This window comes from Coregonus lavaretus (genome assembly GCF_964263955.1).
Source record: "Coregonus lavaretus genome assembly, chromosome: 29".
Classification (NCBI taxonomy): domain Eukaryota; kingdom Metazoa; phylum Chordata; class Actinopteri; order Salmoniformes; family Salmonidae; genus Coregonus; species Coregonus lavaretus.
The window spans coordinates 384,253-398,576 of record NC_140016.1 but is presented as its reverse complement, the minus strand read 5'-3'; the positions used below and the strand labels follow the sequence as shown (position 1 = coordinate 398,576).

Here is a 14,324-nt window from a genome sequence, read left to right as displayed (position 1 = left end):
CACTACATTACCAAAAGTATGTGGACATCTGCTCATTAAACCTCTCATTCTGAAATCATGGGCATTACTATGGAGTTGGTCCCCCCCTTTGCTGCTATAACAGCCTCCACTCTTCTGGGAAGGCTTTCCACTAGATGTTGGAACATTGCTGCGGGGACTTGCTTCCCATTCAGCCACAAGAGCATTTGTGAGGTCGGGGCTCTGATGTTGGGTGATTAGGCCTGGCTCGCAGTCGGCGTTCCAATTCATCCCAAAAGTGTTTGATGGGGTTGAGGTCAGGGCTCTGTGCAGGCCAGTCAAGTTCTTCCACACTGACCTCTACAAATCATTTCTGTCTGGACCTCGCTTTGTGCACGGGGGCATTGTCATGCTGAAACAGGAAAGGGCCTTTCCCAAACTGTTGCCACAAAGTTGAAGCACAGAATCGTCCAGAATGTCATTGCATACTGTAGCGTTAAGATTTCCCTTCACTGGAACTTGAAAAACCGCCCCAGACCATTATTCCTCCTCCACCAAACTTTACGGTTAGCACTATGCATTCATGCAAGTAGCGTTCTCCTGGCATCCGCCAAACTCAGATTTGTCCGTCGGACTGCCAGATGGTGAAGCGTGATTAATCGCGGTGAGATGGTGAAGCGAGTCCAATGGCGGTGAGCTTTACACCACTCCAGCCGATGCTTGGCATTGTGCATGGTGATCTTAGGCTTGTGTGCGGCTGCTCGGCCATGGGAACCCATTTCAGAAAGCTCCCGACGAACAGTTCTTATGCTGACGTTGCTTCCAGAGGCAGTTTGGAACTCGGTAGTAAGTGTTTCAACCGAGGACAGACAATTTACGTGCTTCAGCACTCGGCAGTCCCGTTCTGTGAGCTTGCGTGGCATACCACTTTGCTGCTGAGCTGTTGTTGCTCCTAGACGTTTCCACTTCACAATAACAGCACTAACAGTTGACCGGGGCAGCTCTATCAGGACAGACATTTTGACAAACTGACTTGTTGGAAAGGTGGCATCCTATGACTGTGCCACGTTGAAAGTCACTGAGCTCTTCAGTAAGGCCATTCTACAGCCAATGTTTGTCTATGGAGATTGCATGGCTGTGTGCTTGATTTTATACACCTGTCAGCAACGGGTGTGGCTGAAATAGCCGAATCCACTAATTTGAAGGGGTGTCCACATACTTTTGGTCATGTGTTTTTACTCATGGGTTAGCATAATACGTTTGTTTTCTACATACCTAACAAAAATATTAAAACTGACATGGCTTCAAGGTTAGCAGAGTTTCTGTGGGCTGGTAGGAAGCCTGTGATTTATTAGACCAAGAGACCTGAGCACAGGAAAAGAGGACTGACTGACAGGAATATTATCAAAACCACCACAACATTTTAAAAATGTTTAATTTATAGTTGTTGGAAAATGACATCTTTACATGACCAGCCCAGACTATGGGCTGACTGTTTTACTATAGATGGGTAAAGCCACATGTCAAAGCTGTGGCTTCTTCTGGTTGTTGAACTGTGTTGTAGTTCTAAACTGAACTGTGTTGTAGTTCTAAACTGAACTGTGTTGTAGTTCTAAACTGAACTGTGTTGTAGTTCTAAACTGAACTCTGGTGGTACGGAACTCAAACCTCGCCTGTTTGGTCGTCTCATGACAATCACATTATAGCGTCAACTTTGATTGAAAAAAAAAATAATAATAATAATAAAAAGTCGTGCTTTTTCAGCCTTGTTCTTTAAATATGTAACGTATATGTAACGTTCACATTGCTCTCCTTTTAAACAGAACCAAATTGAACTGGAGAGAGGTGGTGGTATCAGCTCTGCCAGGGGTAAATTATTTTGGGTTAGAGTTTTTGTTTCATTCTTTCAGACAGTGATCCCTTGTGCACAACGGCCATAAAAATAAAATTGTGAAGATACAACAAAAAAAAACAAAAAACAGAACAGTTGTTTTCCCATGTTGGAGGTGGAGGAGAAGGTTAGCTAGGTGTCAATCGTCCGTGAGATCCTGAACAAAGAGGACCTCAGAACGGCTGAGGCCGGCCTCTTTCAGGCTGGGAGGATTGGGCTGCTCCTCCGTGGGAAGGCAGGGCAGAACCCGGCGAGGGAAGTTTGTTACTATCTGGAATTTCTCCGGGGTCTCCTTCAATGAGAACAGGAAGTCGTATATTACCTGGAAACACAGAGGGAGAAATGGGTGAGATGCATGCTTTTATTTTTTTTGTCAAAACCATAAGTTTCATTGGTATACGCCAGGGGAGTTAAATCAAAACGTTAAAATAACACATGTAAGAGTGACTAGGAGTTTGCTGTGTAGAATTGGGAGTCAAGCCCCCCACTGGTATGCACCGGGACAGTTAAAATGCCACCACCTGTAAGCTGACTTGAGCAGAGCTGTGTTCTTACCGTCAGAGACTGCTGGAAGAGGAAGCGCCTCTCTACTCTGGTGTCGTTAGGCAGTTTGAAAACTATCTTGACGCTGTCAGGGTCGTCTGCCGTGGGCTCGGGGGGAAGACATTCTGACTTGCGCTCCTTCTCTTCCTCCAGCGTCTAAAAACACAGAATTTGTGTCAAACTGGCAACAACAAAGTATTAAAAAACATAGGACCAAGACAAGAAACAGTTTTACTGTAGGCAAAGAGGAGTCAGAGCGTGAGAGAGTCCGTCCGAGAGCGAGCGAGGAGACAGAGAGAGTGAGCGAGGAGGCAGATAGTGTAAAAGACTCCTCACCCTCCTCCTCCTCTCCTCGGCCAGAACGGTCTGCCGGACCATCTCCTCCTCCGCCTGGACCTTCTCCTGCTCCTCCCTCTTCCTCCGGTCCTTCTCCTGGTCGGCTCTCAGCGACTCCAGGTAGGCATCGTCCTGCTGCGCCCGCAACACCTGCGTCTGGTTCCTCTCCTCCCTGGAACACACACACACACGCCGTCCCATAAGGCGGCGCACAATTGGCCCAGCGTCGTCCGGGTTTGGCCGGTGTAGGCCGTTGTTGTAAATAAGAATTTGTTCTTAACTGACTTGCCTAGTTACATAAAGGTTAAATAAATAAATAAACACACGAATGGACACGGACACACAAAGTGATACGCAGGCACACACACGTTCTATTAACATAGTTGCTGAGGTCTAATTCAAATTCCAGGCACACCACATCCCTCCAGGACCAGAGACCATCTCCACATTTGTATTTTTCATTATAGTAAAATAAGCAATCAATTCAGACCTGGGTTTCAAATACATTAAAAAAACTATTCACATACTTTTGTTTGAGTTTGTCTGGAGTGCCAGATGGCCTGGACTTGCTATTGGAATAAACCCAGCTCCGTTCCTTACCGCTCCATGCGTTCAGACATCAGGTTGGAATAAACCCAGCTCCGTTCCTTACCGCTCCATGCGTTCAGACATCAGGTTGGAATAAACCCAGCTCCGTTCCTTACCGCTCCATGCGTTCAGACATCAGGTTGGAATAAACCCAGCTCCGTTCCTTACCGCTCCATGCGTTCAGACATCAGGTGGGTCTGATTGGCCTCCATGATGAAGGTCAGCTGGTTGAGGAGGTCCTCTGATTGGATGAGCCCCTCCAGACGTCCCACCACGGTCATCTTACGGTCCTTCAGCATGATCACGGCCAGGAACGGGTAGGTGTTCTCACGCAGCGCCTGGGACACTGAGGCACAGACACACACAGAGACACACAGAGACACACACAGAGACACACAGAGACACACACAGAGACACACACACACACAGACACACAAACCCAGCCAGTCAAAAACACACCAAACACAGATTAAAACGCTGATATAAAGTGATGGATGAAGAGATCCTGGATGAAGAGATCCCCCCCCTCATATCTTAGAGATCCTGGATGAAGAGATCCCCCCCCCCCTCATATCTTAGAGATCCTGGATGAAGAGATTCCCCCCCCCCCCATATCTTAGAGATCCTGGATGAAGAGATCCCCCCCCCCCCCCATATCTTAGAGATCCTGGATGAAGAGATCCCCCCCCCCTCATATCTTAGAGATCCTGGATGAAGAGACCCCCCCCCCCCCCCCCCTTCATATCTTAGAGATCCTGGATGAAGAGATCCCCCCCTCATATCTTAGAGATCCTGGATGAAGAGATCCCCCCCTCATATCTTAGAGATCCTGGATGAAGAGATCCCCCCCCCCCCCTCATATCTTAGAGATCCTGGATGAAGAGATCCCCCCCCCCTCCCCTCATATCTTAGAGATCCTGGATGAAGAGATCCCCCCCTCCTCATATCTTAGAGATCCTGGATGAAGAGACCCCCCCCCCTCCTCATATCTTAGAGAGGACACTGACAAAAATCATCCAAAGTTCCAGCACAGATGATTGACTTTTATCTTTAACCCTTTTTGACCAGATGAAACTGACTGAGAACACGTCCTCAATTTACAGCAACAATAAAAGAGTATACAGGATGAGGCCTGTTCCTGTCCAGCTCCAGCAGACCCAGGTAGTGAAGACACGTGCAGGAGTAGACCATTACCTCTGTATCCCTCAGGCTTGCTGGTGGAGCAGGCCCAGAACAGCGTTCTGGTGTTGAGGAAGGTCTGGACCTCTTCTGTACATAACGTGGAGCTGGAAGGAAGATGGTAACAGAAAGAGGCACATCGTTAATATCAACTGTGAGAGGAAAGAAGTCCAAATCAACAAAATGTCTATAATCATTTATACTAATTATGAAGAATACCAAGCATGACACAAATAAGAAAACATGCAAGGAATACCTCCATTCAATCAACTGACTAAATATCCCAAACCACCAGAACCTAAATTATAACTAGACCTCATGTAAATGGATCATAAAGTGATCATAAAATGGGACCTACCGGCAGAACTGGTCTGTATCCTGGTGGTCCTCTCCATGGAGGTAAACTAACAAGTAGCGAAGCTCACGTTTGGCATCATTCAATGCCTTCAGGGGGAAAACAAACACAGATCACTGAATAACACTACCAGCTAATCACCCAAGTTACACACACTATACAGTACCAGTCAAAAGTTTGGACACACCTACTCATTCAAGGGTTTTTCTTTATTTTTACTATTTTCTACATTGTAGAATAATAGTGAAGATATCAAAACTATGAAATAAAACATATGGAATCATGTAGTAACCAAAAAAGTGTTAAACAAATCAAAATATATTTTATATGAGAGATTCTTCAAATAGCCACCATTTGCCTTGATGACAGCTTTGCACACTCTTGGCATTCTCTCAACCAGCTTCATGAGGAATGTTTTTCCAACAGTCTTGAAAGAGTTCCCACATATGCTGAGCACTTGTTGGCTGCTTTTCCTTCACTCTAAGGTCCAAACCATCTCAATTGAGTTGAAGTCGGGTGATTGTGGAGGCCAGGTCATCTGATGCAGCACTCCATCACTCTCCTTGGTCAAATAGCCCTTACACAGCCTGGAGGTGTGTTGGGTCATTGTCCTGTTGAAAAACAAATGATAGTCCCACTAAGCCCAAACCAGATGGGATGGCGTATCGCTGCAGAAAGCTGTGGTAGCCATGCTGGTTAAGTGTGCCTTGAATTCTAAATAAATCACAGACAGTGTCACCAGCAAAGCACCCCCACACCATCACACCCCCTTCTCCATGCTTCACGGTGGGAACCACACATGCAGAGATCATCTGTTCACCTACTCTGCGTCTCACAAAGACACGGCGGTTGGAACCAAAAATCTCAAATTTGGACTCCAGACCAAAGGACACATTTCCACCGGTCTAATGTCCATTGCTCGTGTTTCTTGGCCCAAGCAAGTCTCTTCTTCTTGTTGGTGTCCTTTAGTAGTGGTTTTTTTGCAGCAATTCGACCATGAAGGTCTGATTCACACAGTCCCCTCTGAACAGTTGATGTTGAGATGTGTCTGTTACTTGAACTCTGTGAAGCATTTATTTGGGCTGCAATTTCTGAGGCTGGTAACTCTAATAAACGTATCTTCTTCAGAAGAGGTAACTCTGGGTCTTCCATTCCTGTGGCGGTCCTCATGAGAGCCAGTTTCATCATAGCGCTTGATGGTTTTTGCAACTGCACTTGAAGAAACGTTCAAAGTTCTTGAAGTTTTCCATATTGACTGACCTTCATGTCTTAAAGTAATGATGGACTGTCGTTTCTCTTTGCTTATTTGAGCTGTTCTTGCCATAATATGGACTTGGTCTTTTACCAAATAGGGCTATCTTCTGTATACCCCCCCTACCTTGTCACAACACAACTGATTGGCTGAAACGCATTAAGAAGGAAAGAAATTCCACAAATGGACTTTTAACAAGGCACACCTATTAATTTAAATGCATTCCAGGTGACTACCTCATGAAGCTGGTTGAGAGAATGCCAAGTGTGTCCAAAGCTGTCATCAAGGCAAAGGGTGGCTACTTTGAAAAATATAAAATATATTTTGATTTGTTTAACACTTTTTGGGTTACTGTGTTCTTTCATAGTTTTGATGTCTTCACTATTATTATACAGTGTAGAAAATAGTAAAAATAAAGAAAAACCCTGCAATGAGTAGGTGTCCAAACTTTTGACTGGTAATGTATATACAAAAGTATGTGGACACCCCTTCAAATGAGTGGATTCGGTTATTTCAGCCACACCCCGTTGCTGACAGGTGTATAAAATCGAGCACACAGCCATGCAATCTCCATAGACAAACATTGGCAGTAGAATGTCCTTACTGAAGAGTTCAGTGACTTTCAACGTGGCACCGTCACAGGATGCCACCTTTCCAACAAGTCATTTCATCACATTTCTGCCCGGCTAGAGCTGCCCCGGTCAAGTGCTGTTATTGTGAAGTGGAAACGTCTAAGATCAACAATGGCTCAGCTGCGAAGTGGTAGGCCACACAAGCTCACAGAACGGGACCGCCAAGTGCTGAAGCGCGTAAAAATCATCTGTCCTCGGTTGCAACACTCACTACCGAGTTCCAAACTGCCTCTGGAAGCAACGTCAGCACAATAACTGTTCGTCGGGAGCTTCATTAAGTGGGTTTCCATGGCCGAGCAGCCGCACACAAGCCTACGATCACCATGTGCAATGCCAAGCGTCAGCTGGAGTGGTTTAAAGCTCGCCGCCATTGGACTCTGGAGCAGTGGAAACGCGTTCTCTGAAGTGATGAATCCAGCTTCACCATCTGGGATTGGCGGATGCCAGGAGAACGCTACCTGCCCAAATGCATAGTACTAACTGTAAAGTTTGGTGGAGGAGGAATAATGGTCTGGGGCTGTTTTTCATGGTTCGGGATAGGCCCCTTAGTTCCAGTGAAGGGAAATCTTAACGCTACAGCATACAATGACATTCTAGACGATTCTGTGCTTCCAACTTTGTGGCAACAGTTTGGGGATGGTCCTTTCCTGTTTCAGTATGACAATGTCCCCGTGCACAAAGCGAGGTCCAAACAGAAATGGTTTGTCGAGATCGGTGAGCCCTGACCTCAACCCCATCAAACACCTTTGGGATGAATTGGAACGCCGACTGCGAGCCAGGCCTAATCGCCCAACATCAGCGCCCGACCTCACTAATGCTCTTGTGGCTGAATGGAGGCCAGTCCCAGCAGCAATGTTCAAACATCTAGTGGAAAGCCTTCCCAGAAGAGTGGAGGCTGTTATAGCAGCAAAGGGGGGGGGGGGGGGGACCAACTCCATATTAATGTCCATGATTTCGGAATGAGATGTTCGACGAGCAGGTGTCCACATACTTTTGGTCATGTAGTGTAGGTTCTAAATGGATTGAATCAATCTGGATTCTGGAACATCTGCTTCCTTAAAACCATTTAGTCGGTTGTTCAATAAAATAAAACTTGGTGTCTCAACTTTTTGGGTAATGTTCTTATGCCTTCCAATATACTTCTTGTTTATGGTCAGATACTAGTAACCCAAATTGAGATTGAAACTGGACTGGGGAACCTGAGTAACACACCTGGCTATATGTTCCCTGGTAAAACACTGGATGCGATCGACCGTACTTCTCTTCAAAACTATGGATGAAAGAGACAACGTCACCCACAGGGTCTGTGACGCGTCCACGAGGGTCTGGCCTGACCCACCGCAGGGCAAACCTAGGAGAGGAGGAGGAACCAATCAGTCACCTTCATACAGAAACGTCAGGCAGCTCATGTTAATAACGGGAACTGATGGACAAATGCAGTTTCTTTGTATTACCTGAATATGTCCATAAGTGTGTAATATGTCAATCTGAAAGGTAGCATTATCATGTAGTAACTCCATCCTATTAATCCCTGAAAATGTAAGAAAAAGACCAGATGAGACATGATGGTGGGAACAGGGGAAAGATTCAATGAGAATACCACAGCTGGATGATTTCAGTTACAGAGTTGATTTCTGTAAGCAGAATGTTGCCCCACTGTGTATTTTAATGTCATATGGCAGAGTCTACCTTTTAAGTTGAGATGCAAGAACAATTTACCGCAGTTTCCCAGTGACACATGATCAAAAAGAAGAATATGAGAGAAAGAGAGAGAGAGAGAATCTGTGTACGTACTCTGGGTTGTGGCCTGGAGACGATATAGCTATACACTCTGTGGTCTGCTGTGTTGACCTGTAAGGGTCTGGAGGGCGGAGGGTTAAACACACTGGGAACTCCTTCCTGCTCGTTCAGTCTGTCCTGCACCGCAGCCTGGGAACGCACACATCACATTATCCATTTGATCTCACCCTGGACAGCACAGGAAGACTCAACCATGACCATTTCAAAGAGCAGAGATCATGAACATTGAAGGCAACATTTGTCACGAGGTACGTAATTCATTCATAACAGTGCAACCACTGAGAAATGATTGTATTCACTGGGTGCATCATGACTTGTGGATTATGTAGTCTTCAAAGGCCCACTTCAAAAAGTTGCATTCTGGGTTTTTTTTTGGGTGACAGTTCTTACCTCAATGTTCCAATTGTGTTGTTCTAATGTGTGACGACATTGGTCCATAGACTCCAAGCCTGTCAAGTCCTGGAAATCAAATGCAAAAATCATAATTCTCAGATCTAACACTGGTGTACACGAGACTGGACACATCTCCAATTGATAGGCGAGGATGTGAAGATAAAATAATAATATGCCATTTAGCAGACGCTTTTATCCAAAGCGACTTACAGTCGTTCGGGACAAACGAATTTATTCCAATAATTCCTACAAGCCATTTCCACATCTTGGGTCTGGATGAAACAGAGGGGGGCCTTACTAGGAACTAACCACCGTAACAGTTGTGTCTGATGATCACTCTCAAACCATCTTCCAACTAACAGTTAACAAACTAAGTAACGTTAGCGTTGCTGACCAAACAAACTGCTAGCTAGCCAACTGTCGTTAGCCTAGCTAGCTAGTTGTCGTAAGTAAACCAAGTCCTGCAGATAACTTAAGTTCAAAATATATTTTCTAATTCACCATACACTGATTGAAGTTTGCTGATGTGTTTCTTTGGGGGGAATTGTCGGGAACGGACAAGCAATTCAAGACAATAGTTTGTATTGAAAATAATTGGTGTGTTGCTAGAAATAACGTTAACGGTAGCTACCTGGCTTGTTAGCTAACGTTAACAGTGGCGCTAGGGGTATCAAAATTATCTTGTAAAAAAGCGTTTTTATAACCATAACGTGCTTTATTTTAAACTATTTCCTTCATATATCTAAACATACATTAATATGTAGTTATATATAAATTACTGTAAGCTGAAGAAAGGCTGACTACCTGAAATTGAAGGAGTTTTTCGGTCTGCGCCTGAGATAATTCCTGCACCTCTGGCGCCGCCATCTTACCTCGCTAACGATTCTTCTTCTTCTTCTTCAATGAGGTTTAACGGCGGTCGGCATCCAATTTGTTGCATTACCGCCACCTACTAGACTGGAGTACAACTCCCTTATATTTTGCTTGAAATATATAATAAAATAAAGAAATACCCTACCATCTAACACAACACTCACGAATTCAAAATTATTATTAATAATTAACACCACCCTTCTCCACTATTTAAATATATTAATTCCTACCTCATGCCCTCAACCTGAAATGATGGGACATCGCCACTTAACACTCCCTGTAACTCTTCTGATGTGAAGTCTAGCACACACAAATACCTCTCTCCAGCTGCCACCACAACCTCAATTTTCTTCGACGTACGTTCCATCCCTGCAGTACAATGAATAACCATTGCTATAAACGCTAAAAATCCAATCTTACTGAAATAAATATCACTTCTTGGCCTATCCCTCTGTACTGGTACATACAGTGAGGGAAAAAAAGTATTTGATTTTGTACGTTTGCCCACTGACAAAGAAATGATCAGTCTATAATTTTAATGGTAGGTTTATTTGAACAGTGAGAGACAGAATAACAACAACAAAACTCCATAAAAACGCATGTCAAAAATGTTATAAATTGATTTGCATTTTAATGAGGGAAATAAGTAGTATTTGACCCCCTCTCAATCAGAAAGATTTCTGGCTCCCAGGTGTCTTTTATACAGGTAACGAGCTGAGATTAGGAGCACACTCTTAAAAGGGAGTGCTCCTAATCTCAGTTTGTTACCTGTATAAAAGACACCTGTCCACAGAAGCAATCAATCAATCAGATTCCAAACTCTCCACCATGGCCAAGACCAAAGAGCTCTCCAAGGATGTCAGGGACAAGATTGTAGACCTACACAAGGCTGGAATGGGCTACAAGACCATCGTCAAGCAGCTTGGTGAGAAGGTGACAACAGTTGGTGCGATTATTCGCAAATGGAAGAAACACAAAAGTACTGTCAATCTCCCTCGGCCTGGGGCTCCATGCAAGATCTCACCTCGTGGAGTTGCAATGATCATGAGAACGGTGAGGAATCAGCCCAGAACTACACGGGAGGATCTTGTCAATGATCTCAAGACAGCTGGGACCATAGTCACCAAGAAAACAATTGGTAACACACCATGCCGTGAAGGACTGAAATCCTGCAGCGCCCGCAAGGTCCCCCTGCTCATGAAAGCACATATACAGGGCCGTCTGAAGTTTGCCAATGAACATCTGAATGATTCAGAGGTGTTGTGGTCAGATGAGACCAAAATCGAGCTCTTTGGCATCAACTCAACTCGCCGTGTTTGGAGGAGGAGGAATGCTGCCTATGACCCCAAGAACACCATCCCCACCCTCAAACATGGAGGTGGAAACATTATGCTTTGGGGGTGTTTTTCTGCTAAGGGGACAGGACAACTTCACTGCATCAAAGGGACGATTTGTACCGTCAAATCTTGGGTGAGAACCTCCTTCCCTCAGCCAGGGCATTGAAAATGGGTCGTGGTTGGGTACTCCAGCATGACAATGACCCAAAACACACGGCCAAGGCAACAAAGGAGTGGTTCAAGAAGAAGCACATTAAGGTCCTGGAGTGGCCTAGCCAGTCTCCAGACCTTAATCCCATAGAAAATCTGTGGAGGGAGCTGAAGGTTCGAGTTGCCAAACGTCAGGCTCGAAACCTTAATGACTTGGAGAATATCTGCAAAGAGGAGTGGGACAAAATGCCTCCTGAGATGTGTGCAAACCTGGTGGCCAGCTACAAGAAACGTCTGACCTCTGTTATTGCCAACAAGGGTTTTGCAACCAAGTACTAAGTCATGTTTTGCAGAGGGGTCAAATACTTATTTCCCTCATTAAAATGCAAATCAATTCATAACATTTTTGACATGCGTTTTTCTGGATTTTTTTGTTGTTATTCTGTCTCTCACTGTTCAAATAAACCTACCATTAAAATTATAGACTGATCATGTCTTTGTCAGTGGGCAAACGTACATGCTATGAGACTCGAAATTGAGCTTAGGTCAAATCAAATCAAATCACATTTTATTTGTCACATACACATGTTTAGCAGATGTTATTGTGGGTGTAGCGAAATGCTTGTGTTTCTAGCTCCAACAGTGCAGTAATATCTAACAATTCACAACAATACACACAACCAAAAAGTAAAATAATGGACTTAAGGAATATATAAATATTATAAATATTAGGATGAGCAATGTCGCGCCTTTCTTCTTCCCAGAGAGTTCTTTAGTCCTGTCTGTACTGAGAAACCAGCTGGCTGCATGGACGGGGACAGTATATCCCGAGAGACCCATGTTTCTGTGAAACAGAGTATGTTACAGTCCCTGATGTCTCTCTGGAAGGAGATCCTCGCCCTGAGCTCGTGTACTTTATTATCCAGAGACTGAACATTAGCGAGTAATATACTCGGAAAGCGGTGGATGGTGTGCATTCCAAGTCCACTCCGAATTCCTCTTCTCCCCCGGCGGTGTTTTGCATCAGCCTCTGGAATCAGTTCAATTGCCCTGCTGGTGAGTTACCGCCGCTCTGATATCCAAAAGTTATTTCCGGCTGTATGTAATAACACAAAACATTTCCTGGGCTAATAATGTAAGAAATAACACACACAAAAAAATAACAAATAATACTGCAACGTTGCTTAGGAGCTAGAAGCAGAGCTGCCATGTCTGTTGCTGAGGAGCTAGAAGCAGAGCTGCCATGTCTGTTGCTGAGGAGCTAGAAGCAGAGCTGCCATGTCTGTTGCTGAGGAGCTAGAAGCAGAGCTGCCATGTCTGTCTTCGCATCCTGTTTCCATTGATCATCCTTGGGATGTTTCTACAACTTCATTGGATTCCACCTGTGGTAAATTCAATTGATTGGACATGATTTGGAAAGGCACACACCTGTCTACATAAGGTCCCAAAGTTGACAGTGCATGTCAGAGCAAAAACCAAGTCATGATGTCGAAGGAATTGTCTGTAGAGCTCTGAGACAGGATTGTGTCGAGGCACAGATCTGGGGAACGGTACCAAAACATTTCTGCAACATTGAAGCTCAGTGGCCTCCATCTTTCTTAAATGGAAGAAGTTTGAAACCACCAAGACTCTTCCTAGAGCTGGCCGCTCGGCCAAACTGAGCAATCGGGGAGAAGGGCCTTGGTCAGGGAGGTGACCAAGAACCCAGAACCCAATGGTCACTCTGACAGAGCTCTAGAGTTCCTCTGTGGAGACAGGAGAACCTTCCAGAAGGACAACCATCTCTGCGGCACTCCACCAATCAGGCCTTTATGGTAGAGTGACCAGACGGAAGCCACTCCTCAGTAAAAGGCACATGACAGCCCGCTTGGAGTTCACCAAAAAGGCACCTAAAGACTCTCAGACCATGAGAAACAAGATTCTCTGGTCTGATGAAACCAAGATTGAACTCTTTGGCCTGAATGCCAAGTGTCACGTCTGGAGGAAACTTGGCACCATCCCTACGGTGAAGCATGGCGGTGGCAGCATCATGCTGTGGGAATGTTTTTCAGCGGCAGGGACTGGGAGACTAGTCAGGATCGAGGCAAAGATGAATGGAGCAAAGTACAGTGAGATCCTTGATGAAACCCTGCTCCAGAGCGCTCAGGACTTCAGACTGGGGCGAAGGTTCACCTTCCAACAGGACAACGACCCTAAGCACACAGCCAAGACAATGCAGCAGTGGCTTCTGGACAAGTCTCGGAATGTCCTTGAGTCGCCCAGCCAGAGCCCGGACTTGAACCCGATCTAACATCTCTGGAGAGACCTGAAAATAGCTGTGCAGCGACGCTCCCCATCTAACCTGAAAGAGCTTGAGAGGATCTGCAGAGTAGAATGGGAGAAACTCCCCAAATACAGGCGTGCCAAGCTTGTAGCATCATACCCAAGAAGACTCGAGGCTGTAATCGCTGCAAAAGGTGCTTCAACAAAGTACTGAGTAAAGGGTCTGAATACTTATGTAAATGTAATATTTCCGTTTTTTATTTTTTATAAATTAGCAAAACATTCTAAAAACCTGTTTTTGCTTTGTCATTATGGGGTATTGTGTGTGGATTGATGAGGGGGAAAAACAATTTAATCAATTTTAGAACAAGGCTGTAACGTAACAAAAAACGTGGAAAAAGTCAAGGGGTCTGAATTCTTTCCGAAGGCACTGTATCTCTGACTTCTGACCAATCTTTCCTTTTCTCTACCAAGGTTAGATCAACAACAGGATCTGGGAGTAACCACGGAGGAACATCCCCTATCACCACAGAAGGGCCAACCTTCAACTCCCTCAAACCACTCTCATCAGCAAGCTTTCCAACTGTCCAACCAAAACCACTGCCTTGTCTACTAGTATATTCCCAACAGTCATCTAGAATAGTAGGGTCTGAATACTTTCCGAATGCACTGTACCTAAATGTGAAGTAAACTCAACTGAGTAAAAGAGAATGGAGACTTTTAACTTGAAAACGTGCAGGATACCTCTTTCCGGTTTCCCTGACTTCCGGTTTTT

General features: G+C 44.9%; 1 protein-coding gene across 1 annotated transcript; it reads right to left on the bottom strand.

The window, feature by feature from the left end:
- Nucleotides 1-1,375: 1,375 nt before the first annotated feature.
- On the bottom strand, nucleotides 1,376-9,802 carry LOC311104829 (FAS-associated factor 2-like). Its single transcript, XM_084146755.1, has 11 exons — nucleotides 9,732-9,802; nucleotides 8,925-8,993; nucleotides 8,529-8,663; nucleotides 8,189-8,265; nucleotides 7,947-8,085; nucleotides 4,854-4,939; nucleotides 4,511-4,602; nucleotides 3,485-3,662; nucleotides 2,729-2,900; nucleotides 2,405-2,548; nucleotides 1,376-2,171 (listed from the first exon to the last, which is right to left on the bottom strand). Exons 1-11 carry the CDS (start codon nucleotides 9,792-9,794, stop codon nucleotides 1,989-1,991), a joined length of 1,338 nt encoding a protein of 445 aa, XP_084002881.1. The 5' UTR covers nucleotides 9,795-9,802; the 3' UTR covers nucleotides 1,376-1,988.
- Between the last annotated feature and the right edge of the window lie 4,522 nt (nucleotides 9,803-14,324).

Bases quoted from the DNA above. Each gene is read 5' to 3' on its own strand.
- LOC311104829 (XM_084146755.1), bottom strand. From the start codon at position 9,794: ATGGCGGCGCCAGAGGTGCAGGAATTATCTCAGGCGCAGACCGAAAAA. The intron at 8,994-9,731 runs GTAGTCAGCCTT...TTTGATTTCCAG, and splicing joins AAAAACTCCTTCAATTTCAG to GACTTGACAGGCTTGGAGTC. The intron at 2,901-3,484 runs GTAAGGAACGGA...TGTGTGTTCCAG, and splicing joins ATGTCTGAACGCATGGAGCG to GGAGGAGAGGAACCAGACGC.